Source organism: Marmota marmota, unplaced genomic scaffold, assembly GCF_001458135.2.
Source record: "Marmota marmota marmota unplaced genomic scaffold, marMar, whole genome shotgun sequence".
NCBI lineage: Eukaryota > Metazoa > Chordata > Mammalia > Rodentia > Sciuridae > Marmota > Marmota marmota.
This window is the reverse complement of record NW_026000079.1, coordinates 6,143,455-6,167,889: the sequence shown is the minus strand read 5'-3', so window position 1 is coordinate 6,167,889 and position 24,435 is coordinate 6,143,455. Positions and strand designations below refer to the sequence as shown.

Here is a 24,435-nt window from a genome sequence, read left to right as displayed (position 1 = left end):
AAAAAAAAAAAAAAAAAAAAAAAAAAAAAAAAAAAAAACTTGTTGCTTTTCTTCCCTAACATTCTTACAAGCCATTCTATTCCTCCCCTGATTCAATCCTTCTTTATCTTATATAAACGAAATCTTTTCCAGGATAGAGATATAACATCCTCTCTTATACCTGCAGAAGGAAGCACAGTTCAAAGAGCCCTCTTAAGATGCAGCAAACAGCTTCTCTCGATAGTTCCAGTCAGTGTCCCCTTCCAAACCACAAAACCCCTAAGTCTCCGGACTTCTTGCCTTACCTGCTGAAAATTAAGCTGAAGTCCCTCTGATTTTCCTTGAGGTTGGATGGACAAGAGGCAGTTTCCTATAAGACAGGATACTTTATCAACCTACCCCACCACTTGTCCTAAAGGCTCAGCTTCCTCTTTTCCTGGAGAATGTGGATAATGTCACAGAACCACAAATTTTTAGAACTGGAAAGGTCCTTAGAGTCTAATTCAGACCTTTCATTTCTCAGAGGAAGAAACAGGCTTGTAAATGGGAAGGACCTACTCAAGTTCACATTCAAAACCTAAGGGCAGAAACGGGGGGAATAGCTCACTGGTAGAGCACTTGCCTAGCATGCTCAAGCCCCTGGGTTTGATCCCCAGAACTGTAAAAAAGAAAAAAAGAAAAGAAAAAGGCTAAGAGCAGAATTGGTATTATAACTCAAGATTCCTGACTTTTTTTTTTTTTTTTAAATACGGGGATTGAACCCAAGGGAGCTTAACCATGGAACTACCTCCCCAGAAGTTTTTATTTATTTTTTTTTTATTTTGAAACAGGATCTCATTAAGTTGCTGAGGCTTGCCTCACACATCCTCCTGCCTCAGCTCCCACCCTCAGCCTGGGATCACAGGAATGTACCATTACACTTGGCTCAGGATTCCTGACATCTTGACCTTGGCTTTATCCTCCAGCCTTGCAGAGAAGCCCAATGACCCTTAGCTTCCCTGCTACGTTAGAACCCAGAATGGGGATCCCTTGGTAGTCTGAATTTCTGGCTGAGGGGATAGCTCTGGAACCCCTTAGGAAATTCCTCATTAAGGCCCAATTACTCACCAAGGTGGGTCAAGAGCTCATCTGATGTGATCACTTCCTTCTGGGGAGACAGCTTCACCTAGGGTAGAAGGAATGATTCTGTATGTGTCTCCCTTTCAGAGCACAAAGGAAGAAACTACAACAGTGGAGAGAGTGCCCTGTGGTATTTAGGGTTGGGAGGAAAAGGTTTGAAACTGGAGCAACAGAATAAATGTGAAATACTACAAGGTCTTCCTATTTGCTAGAGAACAGGAGAGACAGGAGTAGTATAGAGAATAATCTGAAAAGTTCAGATTGCTTTGAGAAAATCAGGATGAAAGGGAGGTGGGTCAGGGAAGAGTGTTCCCCATAATTTCTGAGTTCATGTCAGATTTTCTCTTACCTTCCACTGAAGGAAGAGGATATTCATGATGGCAAGGAGAGGGCAAGGACCATTAGTGCTCTGGGTGATGATGGGTGTCCGTTCTCCCTTCCAGGGGATCCATTTTACACAGTAGAAATCTGGCTCAGTCTGTTGGGTCCTCGGGGACTGGGGAAGCTCCTGGGGCCTGGAGCATGCTCCTAGTGTCTCTGCCTCAGGTGACATGCTACAGGATGGCCCAGGTTGACTTGAGTTAGTTTCAGGAGGAGGGGACTCAAGGTTCTCCCCACTCTGGGTTGGTAACAAAGCTTGGTCTCCTGGCTCTTGTTTTGCAGCTTCCTCATCAGCATCTCTGGTGTCTTGGTCCTGAGGGTACTCATCTGGTCCTGATAGGACCTCCTGGTTTTCAGAGGTGTCTGTTTCTGCATTCCTGGCCTTACCCGAGGACGGATGTTCAGGCTGAGGGTGCTCCATGATGGGAAGGGAGTCAACTGAGTGAAGCTGGGGATGTTTCCTAACCTCAAGGGCTTGCCTATGTCAGTCTTGGTATGCAAAACATAGACCTGTCCAGTAAGAAGAAGATCGTTGAGCCAGAAAGCAAAGCCACCCAGAGAAGTCTTAGAAAATGAATGCTGTATGGAAGGCTGGCTGTGTACCTGCACAGGCACTCCTGGCTACAAGTAGTACATGCCTTTCTCAGCTTGCATAAACAGGACTCAGACTGAGATCTTTCCACTTTTAACTTGTGACCAGATGGAACCAACGGTGGCTTGGGCTTCTAGGCTTGAGAATGATAGTTCTGGAGGGACTGAACACATTAAGTGGAGCCAGCTTCCCTGAAACAGATAATGGTAAAAAAAATGGGAGATGTAGCAGAGAAGGAGGAAAATAGATGGAGAAAGAAACGTTAAACTATCCTAATACAGAGGTGTCGTTTCTGTAGGCTAGGGGTGCAGCTCATTGCCTAGCAAGTGTGAAGCCTTGGTTCAGTACCCAGGACTGGAAAAAAAAGGAAAACCAAAACTATCCTAAACAAACCCAATGATCCTAATGGTTATAATATGATAACATTCAGCTAACCTTGTAAAAGGCATCAATCATATCAGTAGCCTGCACAACAGCCAGGACATGGGCAATTCTTCCCTTACACCAAATCCCATCCCTCCATGAAACAACCTGAGCACACACAGGCTGCTTGGATTCTCATGGATACTGTCTCCCTGTGTCACCCCAAAGGTGAAAAGTGACAGGGGTGGAGTGGAGATGCAGTGTCATGCTCCTAAGTGATGTGCTGGTGAGGAAGGGAAGTCTTTCTCCTCAAAGGAGTCTACCAAACCTTACACAAGCACAAACCACAGCAAAAATGTCTTGGGAGGAGCTTCCTGTAGGCTGCAGAGGGGAAATGTAGGTTATAGGGACTTGAATTAGAGAGTGCCTTAGATAAGTCACTTCAAATTGGGGGCAGAAAAAGGACTGCCCCTCACTGCAAATTCTTCCAGTAGCTTCTCTGGACAGTTGGAGTTAACAACTTCCCAGTAGTTCTTTTTTCTCCCAATCTACCTAACCCCAGAGATACTCTCTTGCCCACTATTTATATGGAAAAGAGAAATGCTGATTATTGATTGACTTAAAAAAATACTCCCTACACTGTTACCTACTGGTGTATGTTCTTTATGTCTGTTTCCATCTCTGTGCTTTTTGATGTGAAGATTAGGCCTGTTTAACTTGTTCTCTATCAGCACTAAGCATCAAGTCAGGCATAGATAGACATTAATCAACACTGGGTAACAAAGGGTAAAAAGCCACAAACCCTGGCTTCTAGAAACCATCCCCCTTCAATCTCCTTACTCCCCTCCCTACTCTTTAGTCAGGGGAAAAAAAAAAAAAAAGTAGAAATTAAACAGGTTAAAGATCTTGCCTTTGCCTTTTCTCCAGTTCCCTCCTCTCCTGGGGTTATACTTTTTTTCTTGTAAAGGTGCAGGAATTTGGGGCTAGGAGGAAGGCCTGGCCAATGAGGATGAGGAACGTTAAATTAACTGAAATAAAAATAGGCCTAGTATGAAGATGTGAATTTGGTGTCAACATACCTTATATATAATCAGAGATATGATAAATTATGGTATAATGATGTATTAAGAATTGTAATGCAAAAATAAATAAATAAATAAAATTTTAAAAAAATAAAATAAAAATAAGCCTAGTCATTCAATCATCCTCCTGATTCAAATATAATTCATGTCAGTTGCAATTCATTTACATGTTGTTAATTTACAATCAGAATAGCAAATATTGCCTGTAAAGGCTTTACACATTTTTTTCCCTCTCTCCTTTATTCCTCCCCTCCCACATGGCATTTAAGGTGAGTCTTGAAGTAGATGTCAGACTCAGGGAAAGTTAAAAAAGCTTGAAGAAAACAGGACTCATTTTCTGCCCAGTGCTAGAAATAATCAATAATTACGTGGGGGCTGGGAAGCTGGCTGGCCAGAGGAATGAACCAGGGGAAACCAGGAGCTCAACACCACAGGGAATGGGGACTCTAGGGAAATTGGGCAGAGTTAAGTGGGCTAAGTCCTAAGAGGCAGGGCAGGAAATGTAATGCAGGGTTTCCACCCTCTCAAGGTACACTCCTGGTAGTGAGAGCTTGGAGTATTTCTGAGTAGGAAAGGATGAGGGGGAGGAACCCAAGCAAATCAGGATTTCACCCGTTTTTGTTTGTTCTCTTTTCAGCCCTACACTTTTCCTGCAGCTGAATTAACCTATGGTGGTGGGTGGGGGAGTTAAACAACTCTGGCCCCTCCCTAGTCAGTGTCAGAGTGCAAGAAACAAAATAGGTAGGTAGCTTCAAGAAGACACCCCAGAAACACACACAACAGGATCTTTCCTCTCCCCTCAAGTACCTTATTGTCCCACACCAATCTCCTCCTGACCCAAATCCTCATGCAATCAATGGTTTCTATTTTCCCTTCATCATCAAACCTTGCCACAGTGTGCTGTCTACTTGCTTCCAAGGAATGGGGAGGGTTTGGCTAGAAGCAGGAGATAAAAGGACCGAGGAGCGCTATTACATGTTCCTCTTGCCTTAGCTCCTGGAGACCACAGATGGGAGGACAGACAGGTGTCAAGTCCCCCAGCTGAAGAGGGAAAGGAGAGCTGCGGGCTGGAGAGGAGGTGGAGAAGATGGTTAAGACAAAGTTTTACCTTAAAGAAGTGGGTGCAGTTCCAGGACGGAGCAGGAGGGTTCAGCTCTGGCAGTCTGATGGGGGAGGTGGGATCAGCGAGGGGCACCACCAGGCCGGCTGTCCAGAGCTTATACAGGTTGACACAGCTTTACGAGCGTGGCTGGCCGTCCGGGCTGGGTTGTGGCTACTTCCGGACTCACGCCCAGGACTGGGGCACCGCAGTGGGGTGAGGGCAAGCAGGGGCGCAGCCCAGGTGCTCCCGGTGGTGGCTCTGAGTGGCTTCAGGATTCTTGAGAGGCTGAGTCTCCGCGTGCGCACTCCAGGCCCTAACTACAAACTGGTTTTTAAAGGAAGTTTGTGGGTTTTCTTTTTTCCTCTTTCTCTCTCTCTCTTTTTCCCACTGGGAGAAAGAAAAATTAGTCAAAGACAAGCTCTCTGGAGGAGGAGGGGTTTGCCCAGCACTGGAGGATTTCCATCAGAGCTTTCTGATCCGGTCAGCAGCTTGGTAATCAGCAGAGAGGGAGAGAGAAACAAGGAGAGAAAAACAACAGACCCTTTCTCTTCCCTTCGCCTGCCGCTGGAAGGGACGGAGCGCTTGTGCCTCTCTGGTGAGAACAGGGAAGAGCAAGTGCCCTAGCTGAGCAGGGAGGAGCAGAGCTGGACAGCAGCAGCTTGTTGGATCTGGGCTTTCTCACTGCGTGAGATAGTCCTTTGCTCTGGATCCACAGAAGCAGAGCCAAAGAGCATGATATTTGCATGTTAACTCATTTAATGTAAAAAAGGAAAAAAAAAAAATCTGCTCCTGTCTCTCTGGGAGCCTTTAGAGGGCTCCTTTCTAGGTCTTCCCTGTATCTTTTTTTTTTTTAACTTCTTTCTTTTTTTTTTCTTCCTCCTTCCTCCCTTCCTTTCTTAGTTTAGAAATGACACTGGTTGGGCTGTGCACCTAGTAGTGCACAGAGGCAGCAGGTCCTGGGTGGAGAGGACAGCAGGAGACCCAGTAGAATAAGAGGAGACACAAGGGCCTGTGCGCTGGTTCTTGTTTCCTACAGGCCTCAGCTTCTTAGATGTCACCTCCTCTCATCTTCCAGCTCAGGGAAGAGGAAAAGCTGGGTGAGGCTGGAGGTAGGAAATGAAGACATAGATTAATAAATGAGGGAACAGAGGCAAGTGTGGTGGATCACGCTATAATCCCAGAAAAATGGCAAGTTTGAGGCCAGCCTGGCCAACATAGGCCCTAACCAATAGAGTGAGACCCTGTCTCAAGTCTCAAGATTGAAAACATTTTAAAAGGGCTGGAGATGTGGATTAGTGATAAAGCACCCCTGGGTTCAGTACTTGTTTTTTTTTTTTAAAGGAACATTTGATCATGAGGGGAACCTTTTCTTGGCAGTACTCTGCAATACCCTGGGTCTGGAAAGTGGCAGTTATTAAGGGAAGTTGGAACCTCGCTGTACATTCTGAAGGGCCCTCAGAACACAGCCGCCACAGGCTGAGACTCCAGGCAAGTCTGAAAGCCTGAAACAGCAATTGGAACAAGGAGGGAGGCTAGGAGCAGAGAGCCAAGGTTACAACAGTCCACGAAAGGAATGAAATTCTTGTGAAACTGTAGAGTTTTTTTTTTTTTTTTTTTTTTGGCAGGGGCGGGTATCGGGGATTAAACTCAGGGACACTAGACCACTGAGCCACATCCCCAGCCCTATTTTATATTTTATTTAGAGACAGGGTCTCACTGAGTTGCTTAGCGCCTGGGCTTTGCTGAGGCTGGCTTTGAACTCCTGATCCTCCTGCCTCAGCCTCCTGAACCGCTGGGATTACAGGCGCGCGCCACCGCGTGGGGTGAGGCTGTAGAGTTTTAAAGGAAGCAGGAGTTGGCAAGACTGTAGGTATTAAGTAAAGAAGAGGTGTCAAAGATTATCCTAGTACTTTTCTAGCATGGACAACCACAAAATCGGCGGCAACGAGTCAATTTGGTGAAAGGGAAAATTTGAGAAAGGAAGATGGAGAGCCGTTTGCCATGTTATAATTTAAAACGTCAGCCAGATGCTTGGTGCGATATATGGAAAGATGCTATACTTAGCCATCTCTGGAAGAGTGAGTTCAGATGCCAAAAGATGAGTGACTATGACGCATACACATTTGTGTATCAAATCACTTGAGAAAATTCTCCTTCCCTCAATGGTTGGGGGTCATCTCGGAGTTTCTGGACTACGTTTCCCAGGACGCCTTGCGCCACGCCCCTCCCCTTCCGGAGGGACGTCCCTTGAGTCTCTGGGCGCTGGTGTGGTGGGGGGGGGGCAGGAGGCGGGGCGGTGTCGGCCTCCGGGATCGCCGGGTTACGCACTTCCTCTCGGGGTCGGAGGCCGAGTCTCCGTTTGGCGGGTTCGAGTCCCGCCTACTGACTCTGGCCTCTGGCCTTTGAGTCCTGGGTGGGGTACACACGCTGGGTAACCGCTCCTCCGCGAGGGGCGGTGGCGCACCTTGGACTTCACCATGGAGGACTACCTGCAGGGTTGTCGAGCTGCTCTGCAGGTAACGGATCCCTGTCTGGCTGAGGAACGAGGATGGGGTCCGGGAAGCGTGGACGTGTAGGGTGTGGAGAGCGCAGACGGGCCGTGTGCTGGGGTCTCCGAGTGGCGAGAGACACCGGGGTCTGGCTGGGCTTGGAGCGTGGGGAGCAAACACCAGCTCATGCAGGAGGCCGCTCCCGGGCCCGATTCGGGGTCCCTGTCCTTCGCGGCCCGCCGGGAGCGCGGAGCCGAGCCCTGGTCCGGCTCTGGTCGGACTCCCCGGCCTGCTGCCGCCGGGCCGTGCGCCGCCCGCCCGCCCGAGACGAGTGCCAGGGCCTCCCGCCGCTCCGCCTCGCGGGCTTCGGACGCCCGTGCCGGCGGCGTCGGGTGTTGGCTTCCCCCTGTGTAAGCCCGACGTGGGACCCGGCGCGTCGGCTCGGCCGCCCTCTGCCGCGGCGTCTGGCTTAACGTGCGCGAGTCTCGGGAAGCTTGAAGGCGTGGGCCCCAGCACGACTGTGGGACTCCCGGTGGGTGCCTCCGGCCGGTGGGCCCTCCCAGCCTTGTTGACTGCCGTGCCGCCTCAGGCTCTTGTCCCCAGCAGCGGCAAAAAGCTAGCCAGACAGAAACCACCGGCGGTCAGTCACCGGGGCCGCTTTTGAGTCATACTGCCCCTGGAGAAACACACACACACGAGGCTGAGCACGTCTCCCTTGAAGATATCTTTTTTTTTTTTTTTTGGTTGAGGGGTAACCAGGGACTGAACTCGGGGGCACTCGACCACTGAGCCACACCCCAGCCCTATTTTGTATTTTATTTAGAGACAGGGTCTCACTGAGTTGCTTAGCGCCTCGCCATTGCTGAGGCTGGCTCTGAACTTGGATCCTCCTGCCTCAGCCTCCCAGCCGTTGGGATTACAGGCATGTGCCACCGCGCCTGGCCAAGGTATCTTTAACTCTACAAATTCCCGTGGGAAGTACATTCTGATCTTTAACATACCTAAAAGTCACCCAATTCCTCATGTGGTTTAAATGAATGTTCTCTTATCCTGAATTTTTCCTTGTGAAAAACATATTTGGGAAAAAGTGTTTAAATGCATAAGGCAATTTAGAACCAATTATTACTGGAAGACTGATGCAGAGTTTTTGTGCCACCATTGTAAGTGGATGGTTTTTTTCCTCCAGTAACTCAAATGACTGCTCTCTGCCACTGTTTGACGAAGAGCCTTTGAACCTAAAAACAATTTTTTGCAGGCATCTGCTTTCCCGCATCTCCCTTCCACAGGCCCCTCCCCGCAGCCGTGTATCTCTATAGCATAATAAAGCTGGGAAAAAACTTGTCCCTCCCCAATATTCCTGGTATCCTGGCTTTTCTTTCTCTGCCTTCATCTCCCAAAGAGCAAGATCTAGAGCTTTCTTTCCAAACTTGTGAGCTGTTAAAGGTGAGATTGTATCTTAGAACTGTCAGCGGAGCCAAGCTTGGACAGGTCTTAGAGAAAGGAGAAAATAAGAACAACGGAGAGTAAACTGCTTATTCAACCTACTGGCAGATGCCCGAGGTTTACATTGCTTTTGATTATACTGTACTAAGTACAAAAAGAATACGAAATGAAGAAGATGAAGATCCCTTTTCTTCTTTTCTTCCCATCTATTTCCTGGGGCCACCCAGGAATATATATTTCTTATATAAAGAAAGGCATATTTAGACAGGCACACCGTTAAGTTTGAATGTTTCTGTTAAGTGATAGTTTAAATATCACTTCTCAGGAAATTGTGAATGCTTGGCTTTTGCACAGGATAGAGATAGTTGATAATCCAGCCAAGTCTCCTGTTGATCCATTTTTAAATTTTACTTATCTAATTATTTTTGGTACTGGGGATTGAATCCAAGAGTGCTTTACCACTGAACTACATCCCCAGCCCTTTTTAATTTTTGAGACAGGATCTCGCTAAGTTGTGTAGAGCCTCCCTAAGTTGCTGAGGCTGGTCTCAAACTTGTGGTCCTCTTGCCTCGGTCTCCAGAGCTACTGGGATTACATGTATGCACCACTGCACCCAACTGATAGCATATTTTTAGCTTGATAACAAAAATTTTCTATAGGTTCTACCACAGTGACAATAGGATGTACCGAGAAATCCTGTTTAACTAAATGTCCTATTCAGGTGACATCTTTCACTTCTAGGAGAGAAATCTTTCTTCAGGGTGGGACTGCAGTCAAATTCAGGTGATTAATCTAGGAACAAAAGCTCCAGAAGTTTTAGATAATTGTGTATACTTCTCAGGTATGAGGCAGGAATCAGGAGTGGCTGGCTGGCTGTCCTTAGAAATTTGTAGTCCTGGCTGTGGTTGTGGCTCAGTGGTATAGTGCTTGCCTAGCACGTGAGAGGCACTGGCTGAGCACGTCTCCCTTGAAGATATCTTTTTTTTTTTGGTTGAGGGGTAACCAGGGACTGAACTCGGGGGCACTCGACACATAAAATAAGTTAAGAAAATAAAGTTATAGGGCTGGGGTTGTGGCTCAGTGGTAGACTGCTCGCCTAGCACATGCGAGGCCCTGGGTTCGATCCTCAGCACCACATACAATAAATAAAATAAAAATATTGTGTCCAACTACAACTAAAAAATAAATATTTAAAAAAAATAAAGTTATAGAAAAAAGAAAAAAAAAGCTCTTTCTGGGGCTGAGGTTGTGGCTCAATGGTAGAGCGCTCACCTAGCAGGTGTGGGGCGCTGGGTTCCATACTCAGCATCACATAAAAATGAATAAATGAAGTAAAGGTATTGTGTCCAACTACAACAAAATATTTTTTAAAAAAGCTCTTTCTTAAACAAAAGAAGAAAATAAATTTGTAGTCCTGGGGCTAGGGATATAGCTCAGTTGGTAGAGTGCTTGCCTCGCATGCACAAGGCCCTGGGTTCAATTTCCAGCACCAGAAAAAAAAAAAAAAAGAAATTTGTAATCCTGATATTAGTATCAGTCCCATTTTGCTCTGCTGGGAGGGTTTGTCTCTGGCTCTGTCTTGTTTTTTTGTTTGTGTGTTTTCCTCCCTCATCCCTCATTAACTTTTTTAGAGTACTTATCAGATCATATTCAGCTTCAGAAGGGAAGTGGTTTACTTTGCCAGTCCTAAATCCCCTTTCTACTCCCTTTGACACCACACACACACACACACACACACACCCAAAAAAAAATTAGGATGAGTCATTTAAACTTAATGAGTCTTTTATTTTTAAGGGAAAAAAAGTTTATACTGTGTTCTCAGATTGTATTTCTTCCATTTGTAGCTCGAGTTTTTTTCATACTGTTAAATGTTACTATAGTTTTCTTGAATTCTCCATGTGATGGTCAGAAAACTAAGGCTGTTTGGCCTGTGCTTTGAGCTGATGGAGGATTGGCCTGAAGTTTCATAGATTTTTCCTAAATGAAGAGGAGAGCCGGGTGTGGTGGTGCATGCCTATAATCCCCGTGTCTCCGGAGGCTGAGGCAGGAGGATTGAGAGTTCAAAGCCATCCTTCAGCAATTTAGTGAGGTCCTAAGTAACTCAGCAAGACCCTGTCTGCTGGTCACATGAGGTGGCAGCCTACCACACCTGTCTCTAAATAAAATAGAAAAAAGGGCTGGAGGTGTGGCTCAGTGGTTGAGTGCCCCTTAGTTTAATCCCTGATACACAAAAAAAGAAAAAAGAAGAATAGAATGGATCACTATAAGTTGGACTGCCATCTACCTATTTTGGCCAGATAGTCAGTTTTTTCAAGCTAAGGGAAAACTCATTGAGAGTACCTGCTTTCTTTTTTTTTTCTTTTTTTTTTTTTTTTTAAGATACTAGGGATTGAACCCAGGGCAGTTTACTATTGAGCTATGTAATCCCAGTCCTTTTAATTTTTAAATATTTATTTCTTAGTTGTAGTTGAACACAGTACCTTTATTTTATTTATCTTTATGTGGTGCTGAGAATTGAACCCAGGTCCTCGCATGTGCTAGGCGAGTGTTCTACCACTGAGCCACAATCCCAGCTCCCCTTTTAATTTTTTATTTTGAGGCAGAGTCAGAATTGCTGAGGGTCTTTCTAAATTGCTGAGGCTGGCCTGGAACTTGCAATACTCCTGCCTCAGCCTTCCAAGTCAGGATTATAGGCATGCACCACTGTTCCTGGCACTCCTTTTTGTTCTTAAAATTGTCCCTCATGTGAATAACAAAGTATATAGTCAGCTAGCTCTTAAACTATGTTAAGGATTAGGGGGGATACACAGCCACCCAAAAGTGAACCAGATAGGATGTTGGACATCTGTTATCCCAGCAACTCTGTTGGCTGAGGCTGGAGAATTACAAGTTCAAAGTCAACCTGGTCAATTTATAGAGACCCAGTCTCAAGAAATAAAAAGAGCTGGGATGTGGTTCTGTGGTTGAGCCCTGTTGTGTTAAGCCTCAGTACGGGGACGGGAGAACTGGACAGTAAGCCCTTTACCACAGAAGTTATGTTCCATCTAAGAACCACAGTGCTGGAAACTGGAGTGTTTGAGAGAGGATTGCTTTGGTCTGAATGGTAAGGAAGGCTTCCCAGAGAAAAGGGGGCATGTAAGTAGAACTGGCATGGACAGGGAGGAGTAGAGAAAGAAGAAATGGAACCGAGTATGTCTTTAGTATTTACAGAGTAGGCACTTCATGAACTTGGTTACCACGTTATATCCTCACTTTTACATAGGAAAATGAGGCTTAAAGAAGCCAGAGTCCCACTAGAAACAGTAGAAACAGCTGGGATTCAACCAGAGTTTGTGATCTTTTCAAGTGGCAGTTCTGCTTTTAGAGAACAAATAGTGCAAAGAAAGGGCAGAGTGGGGAATGTGCACATCATGGTTTGGGGGTGGTGAATAGTCCAGCTGGACTTGGGTAATGGTGGGTGATGATGGAGAAAAGAATTCTACCACCTCCCTTGGTTATCCGAGTTCCAAGATGTGCCACAAGTTCCTGAGTATCCATTTATAATCATTTCTTTTGGTTGCTGTCTGGGCTGGACTGAGCTCAAAGGGTTGCTTGTTCACCTTGCTCTGGAGATCATATCTCCACTTCAGAACTGTGAAGTTGTATTTGGTTCCTGCTTTCTGCTTTTCTTTGTTTTGATTTCATGCCAGGGATCTGACTGATCCTGATTCAGTTGCCACTTACAGTGAAGCTGCACTATTGTAAAAGAGTTTTGGAAAGGTTCTCCAAGGACCACCTTGTACCCAGCAATGTTTTATGTAGTTTATGTAGTTCCCTTTCTAGAAAACATAGGAGCCCTTTTACTGCTTCAGTGAGCAAGTTATCTCTGCAGTCACTTATCTCAAGTATTTTGCTGTCACTTTGTTCCAGAGTCATCTGGGAAGTTCATGGTTTGCAGGAAACAAAGGAACCTACTCTAGTATAAGGAGTAAGAATTGTAAGTCAAAGGAGTCATAGAACTGGGGTCTTGGGTACAGAATTCTCTTATTGCTTTGGCGAAGGATTTAATGTTAAAAGACTCACTCCTTCATAGTATTATCAATATGAATGGGCCTTGGCAATACACACACACACACACGTGTGTGTGTGTGTGTGTGTGTGTATTTTGGTACTGGGGATTTATCTCCACCCTTTTTTTATATTTATTTTTTAGTTTTAGGTGGACACAGTATCTTTATTTTATTTTTATGTGGTGCTGAGAATCGAACCCCGTGCTTCACGCATGCTAGGCAAGCATGCTACCACTTGAGCCACATCCCCAGCCCTCCACCCTTTTTTTGAGACAGGGTCTCCTGAGTTGCTGAGGCTGGCCTTGAACTAGTGATCCTCATACCTAAGCCTCCTAAGTTGCTGCTGGGGATTACCAACATGCACTATCATGCCACAGTTTTGTTTTTTTTTTGTACTGGGAATTGAACCCAGGGATACTTAACCATTGAGCCACATCCCATCCCCAGCCCTTTTTAAATATTTTATTTAGAGACAGGGTCTTTGAGTTTCTTAGGACTTCACTAAGTTACTGAGGCTAGCTTTGGACTCACAATCCAACCACCTCAGCCTCCCAAGTTGCTGGGTTTACAGGCATGCACCACCATGCTTTTTTTTTTTTTTTTTTTTGAGACAAAATAATTGTACATATTTTGGGGGTAGAGTATGATATTCTAATACATGGTATATAATCCATTATTTCTCTCTCAGATATTTATCATCTCTCTCTTTTTTTGCTGCCAGGGATTGAACCTATAGTCTTGCACATAACTGTGCGAGCACTCTGCAACTGTGCTACGTGCTACCCTCCATCTTTTTTTTTTTTTTTTTTTTTTTTTNTGGCAATACACACACACACACACGTGTGTGTGTGTGTGTGTGTGTGTATTTTGGTACTGGGGATTTATCTCCACCCTTTTTTTATATTTATTTTTTAGTTTTAGGTGGACACAGTATCTTTATTTTATTTTTATGTGGTGCTGGGGACCAAACCCAGGGCCTCATGCATACTAGGCAAGCACTGTATTGGGGAGCCACATCCCCAGCCCCACTTACCCAACCTTCCTTCCTCTTCCTTTTTTTGCTCCCTCTTTTCCTTCCTTCCTACTACTTAGCTACATTCCTAGCCCCACATTTCATTCCCTCTCTCCTTTCTTCTTTATTTTTTTTCACAGTACTTTTTTTTATCCATTCATCTGTGAATGTATACTTAGGTCGATTCCATATCTCGACTACTATTGTGAATAGTGTTGCAATAAACATGCAATTAACAGATGTCTCTGACATACTGATTTGAGTTGTGGGATTACTGGATCATTGGTAGTTCAATCTCTGATTTTTTGAGGAAGTTCCATATGGTTTTCCATGATGACTGTATTGATTTACATTCCCCACCAGCGTCCTGACCAGCATGTTAATTATTCGCCTTTTTGATAATATCCCTTCTATCTGGGAAGAGGTAAATCTTACTGGTTTTGATTTATATCAAATCAAAATAATGATTAGTGATGAGGCTTCCATAATCTTGAAGTAGGCCAGTCCGAAATAACAGTAATACCAAAATTAAGAAATCCTGCTATAACTAGTATGTCTTATTTTGTCTCTCTCATCTCATCCTCTCAGAAGCAGAGTGAGATAGAAGTTCAAAAATAAAAACTGGTAAGAGAATTATTGTGCCCTAAACTAAGTCATAAGCTTTATGTTTTTATTTCACCCAACATAATGGTCATTCTTAGAATAAAACAATAATATTTTTTGTGTTTGTGGTACTGAGATTGAACCAGGGACTGGTGTATACTAGGCAAGAACTGTACTGCTGAGCTACATTTCCATCTCTTTTCATTTATTTTTATTTTTTATTTTGAGAAAGCATCTCTCTAAGTTGCTCATTCTGGCCTCAAACTTGTAATCCTCCTGCCTGAGCCTTCCAAATAACACATTACAGGCTTATACCACCATGCCTGGCTAAAATAATAACTCTTTAAGTATGTGCCTCATTGGGTTGTTTTGAGAACTAAATGGTTAGTTAATGCATGTAAAAATGTTAGAATAATGCTTGACACACTCAATAAACATTTAGTAAAAGCAAAGCCAAAAAAATAACCCTGTCTTTGCTATTGTAGGCACTGTAGTCTAAGTGTGTTGTATTTAAAACTGATTACTAAACAGATGGAGAACAAGTTTAATAATAGTAGCTATCCTTTGCTCCTAGGAGTTCTTATCAGCAGCTGGACTTTTCAATGCTTTAAAAATAAAGGTTCCAGCAGCAGCAGCTGTTCTTGCTTTAATCTGAATCTGCTTTTTGGGTTGTGAGAGTTGTCAGTTATATATAGTTATCACTGGGGCTTCTTAGGGCAGGCATAGTTTATCTGGACAACTGGATAATGGACTTGATCTTATTTTTACCTTTATTTTCAAAGCCTCTTCACCTGTTCTCTTGATTTAGAAGTATAAGGGTCATTTTATCTATTTTAAAAATGGAGGCAGAGAGTGGCAAACTCTCTCTATATTATCTACCCTAATGTTATACTTTTGAAGCATAAGAAATCAGAATTATTCACTGTTCTTCTGTAAGTTAACAACATTCAAGAAAACAGTTTACTAGTGAGGAAGGAGCACTTTTGCCCCACTGGATGTGTGTGGAATGCTTAAAGCTTAGGTAAACAGACCCTCTGCTCATCTCTTCATCCATAAAGTGAGGACCCAGGAGATTTTGTGTCTCACCCTCCTCTGTGAAGATCAGTAAATGGACGTGTATAGGTAAACAGAGAAAGATGGAGATGCTTTTGTCAGTTTCCACCTCTCTTTCCTCTCCAGGAGTCCAGACATCTACATGTTGTACTGGGAAATGAAGCCTGTGACTTGGACTCCATGGTGTCTGCTCTTGCTCTGGCTTTTTATCTGACAAAGGTAAGTACCTAGGAACAGAGCCCCTTAGAATGAAAAAATTTAAATTCAAGACCAGCTCCGCTATTTACCAGCATTTAGTCTTGGGTAAGTTAAATCCCTTAACTTTGCTGATTCTCATGTCACCATACTTTTTAGTGTTACTGTGAGGGGAAGAAAATGGGTAAATAAGTTTTTTTTTTTTTTTTTACTGGGGATTGAACCCAGGGACACTTTTTAACCACTGAGCAACCCCAGTCCTTTTCATATTTTATTTAGAGATAGGGTCTTGCTAAGTTGCTTAGGGCCTCGCTAAGTTGCTGAGGTTGGCTTTGAACTCGTGATCCTCCTGTCAGCTTCCTGATTACAGGCATTTGCCAGTGTGCCTGGCTGGTAAATAAGTTTTGAGGGATATGTAAAACCATAAATCAATATTCAAATTATTATGAGTTCCTTAGGGGTGTCAGTCATCTAGTGGGTATTCTTCTTGCCCAGCTAACCTTTTTTTTTTTTTCGGGGTGGGTACTGGGAATTGAACTCAGGAGCATTCAACCACTGAGTCACATCCCCAGCCCTGTTTTTTGTTTTTTTGTTTTTTTTTTTTAAAGAGAGAGAGAGAAAGAGAGAGAGAATTTTTATGTATTTTTTTAAGCTTTCGGCGGACACAACATCTTTGTTTGTATGTGGTGCTGAGGATCGAACCCGGGCCACACGCATGCGAGGCGAGCGCGCTACCGCTTGAGCCACGTCCCCAGCCCCCCAGCCCTGTTTTGTATTTTATTTAGAGACAGGGTCTCACCGAATTGCTTAGCTCCTTGCTTTAGCTGAGGTTGGCTTTGAACTCGCAGTTCTCTTGTCTCAGCCTCCTGAACCACTGGGATTACAGGTGTGCGCCACCACACCCAGCCCAGGATAACTCTTAAGGACTGAAAAAAATTTTTTTTTTTTCTCTGTGGCATTGCATCTAGAACTAGGTCTTTACTATGAGTTGCCTTATTGGCTTTCATGTTATAACCAAGAAGGAGGGAGGGCAAGAGCCATCCTTTTGGGGATGGGGGTACAAACTAGTGATAGAGCACATGCTAACATGTGCAGGGCCTTAATTCAATCCTTACCACCTAAAAACTAAATAAACATCCTTTTATTTTTATGGAGTAGGTAATTGTGACTTTGAGAAAGGTAGTAGCTTATTCAAGATCATGTCTCCTTTGGTTCCAATTGTCTTGTTACTTTTGTTCCCTTTGGTGTTGGGGATTGAACCCAGGGCCTCATGCATGCTAAGTACATGCTGTACTACTGCACTACAACCTCAGCCCAATCTTGGTACTTTTTCCTATCCCAAAACTTGTGATACCTTCTTTTCACTTTTCTATTCAGACGAATGAAGCTGAGGAAGTCTTTATACCAGTTTTAAATATAAAACGTTCTGAGCTACCTCTACGAGGTGACAATGTCTTCTTCCTTCAGAAGATTCAAATTCCCGAAACTATCTTGATTTTTCGGGATGAGATTGATCTCCATGCATTGCACCAGGCTGGCCAACTTACCCTCATCCTTGTTGACCATCATGTCTTACCCAAGTAAGTAGGTGGAAATTAAATTCATACTTATGTACCACATTGGACTCTGATGAATGAGATATAAATAAAGGAAGAGTCTTTGCTTTTAGCGATCTTAAAGATTAATTATAACTGATTGGTCATATTTGATACAGAAATTCAACAGGAAATAATGTCAGTTCTCCAGTTATATGTTTGTTTATAGCATAAAGACATATAACAGAGCTGGGGCTATAACTCAGTGGCAGAGTATTTGCCTGGCACAGGTAAGGCAGTGAGTTGGATCCTTAGCACTGCATAAAAATAAACAAATAAAATATGGGGCTGGGGATGTGGTTCAAGTGGTAGCATGCTCGCCTGGCATGCGCGGGGCGCTGGGTTCGATCCTCAGCACCACATAAAAATAAAATAAAGATGTTGTGTCCACCGAAAACTAAAAAATAAATATTAAAAAATTCTCTCTCTCTCAAATAAATAAATAAATAAATAAATAAAATAAAGGCAGGCTATGCTATTCATCTACAACTACTAGAAAAAAAAAATTAACAAAAAAGAAACAAAGCAGAGAAATAGGAACATTTTGAGCTCAAACTAAAGAATAACTCAAAGATCATTTAAATCTGCCTTTGGTATCATCATTGCAAGATTTTGTGGCAGATTTATTATAATATAGGCCTTTAAAAAATTGTTGGAACCATGTTTTTAATTTTTAAAAGGTTAGTAAGTGACCATATTTCCTACATAAATTCATGGTAACTTCAGAATAACATGGTAAAGTCTATAAATGTCTCATTTGAGTGTATTTGAAAAATGTGTACTTCTATAATAATTCCAACCCCTAATTTATGATTGGAAAAAAATTTTCAAAAACATAACATGGGTATGAGATTTGCCTAAGTCTGTCTGACTCCTGCTAATCTTAAAATGTATTTTGGGCTGGGCACAGTGGCACACTCTTGTAATTCCAGCAGCTTGGGAACCTGAGGCAGAAGGCTCACGAGTTCAAAGCCATCCTCAGCAATGGTGAGGCGCTAAGCAACTCAGTGAGACTCTGTCTCTAAATACAAAAATGGGGCTGGGGATGTGGCTCAGAGGTTGAGTGCCCCTGAGTTCAATCCCTGGTACCTGGGGGGAAAAATGTATTTGGGGTTTTTTGTGGTGCTGGGGAAGGAACCCAGGGTCTCACATGTACTAGGCAAGTGCTCCACCACTGAATCACGCTCTCTGGCCTTTAAAATGTATGATTTTTTTCCTTGAGCATCCTGTAATTGTAGCAGAAAATGACAAAGCCTGATATCATGGATGAGCTATGCATTCATGCATTAATCAACTCTTAGTTAGAGGATGAAAGTAAGACAGGGTTCCCTTCTCATGAAGCTTACAGTCAGGAAGAGGAAATTGGGTGGGTAAATAGATCATTGTAATGGGTGGGAAACAAGTGATTTTCATTCTAGGGACAGTAGGTACATGAAGGATGGAATTATTCATTATACTAGAAGGGAATTGAGGGCATCAGGAAAGGTTTTGTAGCAGAATTGACCCCTGATCTTAGGTGTTTGCTCCCTGAATAAGGAGGGAAGGCGTTAGGAAGTGTTCCAGGCAGAAGAAGTAATTAATAGAAGCAAAGCCAGGCAGGTATGAAGTAGCATGGTGAGTTAGGGAAAGTGAAATTTGTTTTGCACAGCCAGAGCATAAAATGGGAGGGAAAAGGAGAATGTAGAAAAAGATAAGACTAAAGAGGTAGGCAGGGGGAATTAGACTGATTTAGGCAGTGGGAAACTTGTGAATTATAGTTATTCTAGGTCCTGGCAATCAAATTTGCTTTTTTACTTTAAATTCAGGCAGCTTTGTGAAGAATAGCTTAGGAGGGCGTTTAGCTGGAGGCAGGTGTTTGGTTAAGAGACTGTTGAAGTAGTCCAGATGAAAGCTATGGAGGGCCTAGAACAAGACAATAGCTGAGGGCTGGAAAGGAAGGCATGAAGAGGAGCCCTAGGACCTTGTCACCTATGTGGAATTTGAGTATTGAGGGAATTGAGAAACAGGCAAGATTTTAATGTTGAGTATCAAATGTCAGTTGGATCCAGGCATGATGGCACATGCCTGTAATCCCAGCAATTTAGGAGCCTGAGATAGGAGGATTGCAGGTTTGAGGCCAGCCTCAGCAACTTAGCAAGACCCTGTCTCAAAATAAAAAAATAAAAAAGACTGGGGGTACAGCTCAGTGGTTAAGCCCTTAGGTTTAATCTCCATTATACCCTCCCCCCAAAAAAGAAAAAAATGTACAACAAATATGTGGGCAAGCTATTTGAAGCAGATACTTCACAGAATTCACTTACATGCTATTTAAATACCCCTTCAGATATGACATTAAAGAAGAGAATGGAGAGAAATGAGGCAGAGTAGGAATGACTACAGATCTACTTGTTAGCCTAAGATATCTGCACTTTCCTTTGGTGTGAGGGTTTTGAAGATAGATAACCTATCTTTCTTTCTCTTTTCCCATACCCTCCCGCCTCCACAGAAGTGATGCAGCTCTAGAAGAGGCCATAGTAGAGGTGCTAGACCATCGACCCATCGAGCAGAAACACTGCCCTCTTTGCCATGTCTCTGTTGAGCTTGTGGGGTCCTGTGCTACCCTGGTGGCTGAGAGAATCCTGCAGGGGGCACCAGAGATCTTGGACAGGCAAACTGCAGCCCTTCTGCATGGTAAGGGTGGTTTGGTGTTGAGACCCAACCCAAAGAAGGGAGAGTGGGAAAATGTAGACTCTTCCAGTCTAACCATATATGCTCTCAAAACCATTCAGTTCATACCAGAGGATGGAATTATTTCAGGGAACAATTAGGCATTTAAAGGCCTGTGAGATGTTTTGTTGGAGAAAGTAGAAAGGAATCACAGGGCAGCAAACCTTGACGCTTCCTATTTGTGGTATTTAATGGAAGGAGTACTAGCCAAATAAGCAGAAAATGGATTCTTATACCAGTTCTACTAGGAAATAGGCATGTGTCCTGGAGCAAATCTCTTAACCTTTTTTATTTTCATTTTCTCTATTTATTAAAAAAAAAAAGAGAGAGAGAGGGCCTAGGGTTGTAGCTCAGTGGTGGAGCACTTGCCTTGTACATGTGAGGCATTGGGTTCAATCCATAGCACCACATTAAAAATAATTAATAAAGTAAAGGTATTATGTCCATCTTCAACTAAAAAAAAAATAAATTAAAAATAAAGAGTTAGACTACACTCTTATTTCAGCTTAAATTCTTTGATGAGATTTGGCCTACCGAAGAGATGTCCAAGGGCTGGGTGTGTGTGGTACACACTATAATCCCAGCAGCTCAGGAGGCTGAGGCAGGAAGATCACAGTTTGAAACCAGTCCCAGCAATATGGCAAGGCCCTAAGCAACTTAGTGAGACCCTGTCTCAAAATAAAAAATAGATGGGATTCAGTGGTAGAGTGCTTGTCTAGCATGTGTAGGGTACTGGGTTTGATCCTTAGCACCACATAAAAATAAAGGGGGCTGGAGTTGTAGCTTAGTGGTAGAGCACTTGCCTCGTGCATGTGAAGCACTGGGTTCAATTCTCAGCACCACATATAAATAAATAAAATAAAATAAAGGTCCTTCAACTAAAAAATATTTTAAAAAAATAAGGGCTGGGGATGTGGCTCAAGCGGTAGCGCGCTCACCTGGCATGCATGCGGCCCGGGTTCGATCCTCCGCACCACATACAAACAAAGATGTTGTGTCTGCCGAAAACTAAAAAATAAATATTAAAAATTCTCTCTCTCTCTTTAAAAAAAATAATAAAATAAAAAAAATAAAAATAAAAAATAAAATAAAGGTATTGTGTCCAACTACAACTAAAACAAAATATTAAAAAAAATAGAAAAAAAGGGTGGGTGAGTGGGGATGTGATTCAGTGGTTAAGTGCCCCTGGATTCAATTCCAAGTATCCCCCAAACCAAAAAGAAAAAGGTGTCCTCTCTGTAACAAGGTTGCAGCATCTCCAAGGATTGAGATATTTAGGCTTCCTTTCCACTTTTTCTCTATTTCCCTGCCTAGGATCCGGAAATCTTACGACATAGTCCCAGTTTCTTGTTTTATTTTCAGTGAGTTTGCCCTGCAAGTCTCCTCTGTATTGTGCCCATTTGGTTTGAAGGTTATATGTGTTCTGGTGGTTGTGAGTGGAGGTCACATGATTTAAGTTCTGCCATCCCCCTTCTCAATAGGAACCATCATCTTGGACTGTGTCAACATGGACATTAAAATTGGAAAGGCAACCCCAAAGGACAATGAATACGTGGAGAAACTGGAGGCCCTCTTCCCAGATCTGCCTAAGAGAAATGACATTTTTGATTTCCTACAAAAAGCAAAGTTTGATGTGTCAGGTATGAAGTGTCAAGCTGAATTCTCTACCTCCCACATGAGAAAGCAAGTGGGCAAGCTTTTTTCATTGTATTCGTGAATGCAATCAAAACAATTCCAGAGCATGCATAAGGATTTACACTTCATACCAGAGAGAAAGGAGGCATCATATTAGTATGATCATGAACTGATCAATTACTTCATGGAATGTTTTATCCTGGATCTTACGAAGAATGAGGAGGAATAGTCTTAGAGGTTCCAGTCTAATCAGAGAACATAGAATATATAAATAAAGTATACTGAGGGAAAGTAAATTATCAGAGCAAAAGCTATATAATTGGATAGAGAGGCAGAAGAAACATTTAGAATGAATATACAAAGGACAAAGGAAGAGAACTAAAAAAAACCTCTATCATCTTCTACTCAACCACTACCTGATGTAAAAAAGGAGAATGAAAGATGTAAGGAAAGAATGAAAAGTACTGCATGTTTGTTTTAAACACTGTCTGCCTTGTACTTTTTCCTTTATTTTTATGTGGTGCTCAGGATCAAACCCAGTGCCTCACTCATGCTAGGCGAGTACTCTACCACTTAGCCACAAACCCAGCCCCCTACAAATACTTTTATTTATCCATTTGTTTATTTATTTAGAGTGATCTTATTTATTTGAGTCAGGGTGTCTGTGTATTCCAGACAAAAATCTTTTGCCTCACTTTCCAAATAGCTGGGATGATAGGCATGTTCCACAACACCAAACTCCAGATGTACTTTTAGAAAGTTAAAACAGTACAAAAAAGGGGAAAATCGGGGGTGGGGGTGGCTAAATTTTCAGTGATCTCCTCTGTTCATTGCCCTTAAGAGAGGCTATGTTTTTTCTTTTTTTTTGTCCTCATCTTCCTGGTGTTAGGACCTTGGGTTCCCTGTTTGACTCATAGTCTTACATCCACTTTTTAGGGCTGACCACTGAACAGATACTGAGAAAGGACCAGAAGACCATCCATAGGCAAGGTACCAAAGTGGCCATTAGTGCAGTATACATGGATCTGGAGGTAAGACCAAGTTGCAGATGTTGATGGGAAGGGAAAACTTTAGATTATATATGTAACTTTGCTCCTTCATTTCTTTTTTTAATTGGTGCATTATAATTATACACTATAGTGGGATTCATGTGACATTTATACCCACATAGAACATATTTAGATCAGTTTCATTCCTCATTACCTCTCCTTTCCTTCCCCTTCTTCCCCTGTTTCTCTTCTGCTCCTCATTACTGGTTCACCTCTGTACTGTCTATATCTCTGTGCCCGTCTTCTCAATTCTGTTTTCTCTGTGACCCTCATAATTCATCACCTCTCATTGTACTCTGTTATAGCCCATATACTAGCTTTCCTGCCTCCACTTTTGCATCCTTAAAAACCATTTTTCCCACAGCAACGAGAATGAGAGTGATTTATTTATTTATTTATTTATATTTTTTATGTGGTGCTGAGAATTGAACCCAAGGCCTCAAATGTGCTAGGTGAGCACTCTACCGCTGAGCCACAATCCCAGCCCCAGATCTTATTAATACATAAATTAAGTTGGGCTTGGTGGCACATCCCTTAATTTCAGCTGTTCAGATAACTGAAGCATGAGGAAGATCACAAGGTCCAGGCCAACCTGGGCAACTCAGTGAGAGCCTATCTCAAAATAATAAATAGAAGGGCTAGGGATATAGCTCAGTGGTGTAGTACTTGCCTAGGACCTATAAGGCCCTGGTTTCATGGTGCTGAGGATCCAACCCACAGCCTCGCACATGCTAGGCGAGTGCTCTACCACTGAGCCACAACCCCAGACCCCTTCATTGTACTTCAAATAAAATCTGCCAGCCTTACTTTGACTTACAAGGCCCTATTTGTCTGCCATGTTGGTTTTCTTTCTCTTTTCTTTCCTCAGACTGTTAAGTTTATTCTCAACTCTGGCTCTTTGAACTTGGTTTTCTCTTTGCTGCTTCTTATCATTCATGCCTCAGCTCACATGTGTCCTGTTTTGAGAGGTTTTCCCTGACTACCCAAACTGAAATAATATCCCCAGGCTCAAAAAATCTCCAACTGGGCATTGGTGGCACACACTTGTAGTTCCTGACCCTTGGAAGGCTGATGTGGGAGGATTACTTGACCTAAGAGATCAAGGCCTGCCTGGGCAACATAGTAAGACCCTATCTCAAAAAACCCCCAAAATGGGCTGGGGTTGCAGCTCAGCATTAGCACATTTGTCTGGCATGTGTGAGGCACTGGTTTGATTCTCACCACTACATATAAATAAATAAAATAAATGTCTATTGACAAGTGAAAAAAAATGTTAAAAAAAAGAAAAACCGGGGCTGGGGATGTGGCTCAAGCGGTAGCGTGCTTGCCTGGCATGCGTGCGGCCCAGGTTCGATCCTCAGCACCACGTACAAACAAAGATGTTGTGTCCGCCGAAAACTAAAAAATAAATATTAAAAATTCTCTCTCTCTCTCTCCCTCCCTCTCTCACTCTATCTTTAAAAAAAAAAAAAAAAAAAAAAAAAGAAAAACCCAAAAATAACAATAAAAAAAAATCTGTAACAGTTAATTTGTGTGGAGGCAGGTACCGGGATTGAATATAAAGCCTTGTTTATGCTAAGCAAGCATTCCTCCACTAAGATATGTCCTTAGCTCATTTTGTTTTGTTTTGAGATCAGGTCTCAAACAGTTAATTTTGTTGAATGAGTGGCAGAAAGTAACTATAATAATGGTGGGTTTTTTTGTTTGTTTGTTTTATGGTACTACAGTTGGAACCCAGGGGCACTCTACCAACGGAACTTCATCCCCAGCTCTTTTTTATTTATTTATTTATTTATTTATTTATTTATTTATTTATTTTATTGTTGGTTGTTCAAAACATTACATAGTTCTTGATATATCATCTTTCACACTTTGCTTCAAGTGGGTTATGAACTCCCATTTTTAGCCCATATACAGATTGCAGAATCACATCAATTACACATCCATTGATTTACATATTGCCATACTAGTGACTGTCATGTTCTGCT

The 24,435-nt window shown here is 42.8% G+C and overlaps 2 protein-coding genes across 10 annotated transcripts in view; one reads left to right on the top strand and one right to left on the bottom strand.

Moving 5' to 3' along the window:
• The window catches only part of Mindy1 (MINDY lysine 48 deubiquitinase 1), an 11,344-nt gene extending 5,888 nt beyond the window's left edge, over window positions 1–5,456 (bottom strand). Inside the window, exons 1-4 of one of the 5 annotated variants that reach the window (XM_015502974.2) lie at window positions 4,625–5,456; window positions 1,448–2,262; window positions 1,087–1,144; window positions 285–349 (exon numbers count right to left, since the gene is read on the bottom strand). In XM_015502974.2, coding sequence (XP_015358460.1) covers window positions 285–349; window positions 1,087–1,144; window positions 1,448–1,900 — 576 coding nt within the window. In that variant the 5' untranslated portion in view covers window positions 1,901–2,262; window positions 4,625–5,456. The remainder of the gene's footprint in view (window positions 1–284; window positions 350–1,086; window positions 1,145–1,447; window positions 2,263–4,624) is intronic. The other 4 variants (XM_015502978.2, XM_015502976.2, XM_015502975.2 and 1 more) reach the window with 4 other exon arrangements.
• Window positions 5,457–6,914: 1,458 nt separating this feature from the next.
• Prune1 (prune exopolyphosphatase 1) overlaps window positions 6,915–24,435 on the top strand; it is a 24,107-nt gene continuing 6,586 nt past the window's right edge. Inside the window, exons 1-7 of one of the 5 annotated variants that reach the window (XM_048814872.1) lie at window positions 6,919–7,134; window positions 14,200–14,235; window positions 15,394–15,486; window positions 16,840–17,042; window positions 19,543–19,727; window positions 21,245–21,403; window positions 22,335–22,429. In XM_048814872.1, coding sequence (XP_048670829.1) covers window positions 15,448–15,486; window positions 16,840–17,042; window positions 19,543–19,727; window positions 21,245–21,403; window positions 22,335–22,429 — 681 coding nt within the window. In that variant the 5' untranslated portion in view covers window positions 6,919–7,134; window positions 14,200–14,235; window positions 15,394–15,447. Of the gene's footprint in view, window positions 7,135–14,199; window positions 14,236–15,393; window positions 15,487–16,839; window positions 17,043–19,542; window positions 19,728–21,244; window positions 21,404–22,334; window positions 22,430–24,435 lie in introns of those variants that run through there. The other 4 variants (XM_015502968.2, XM_015502967.2, XM_048814873.1 and 1 more) reach the window with 4 other exon arrangements.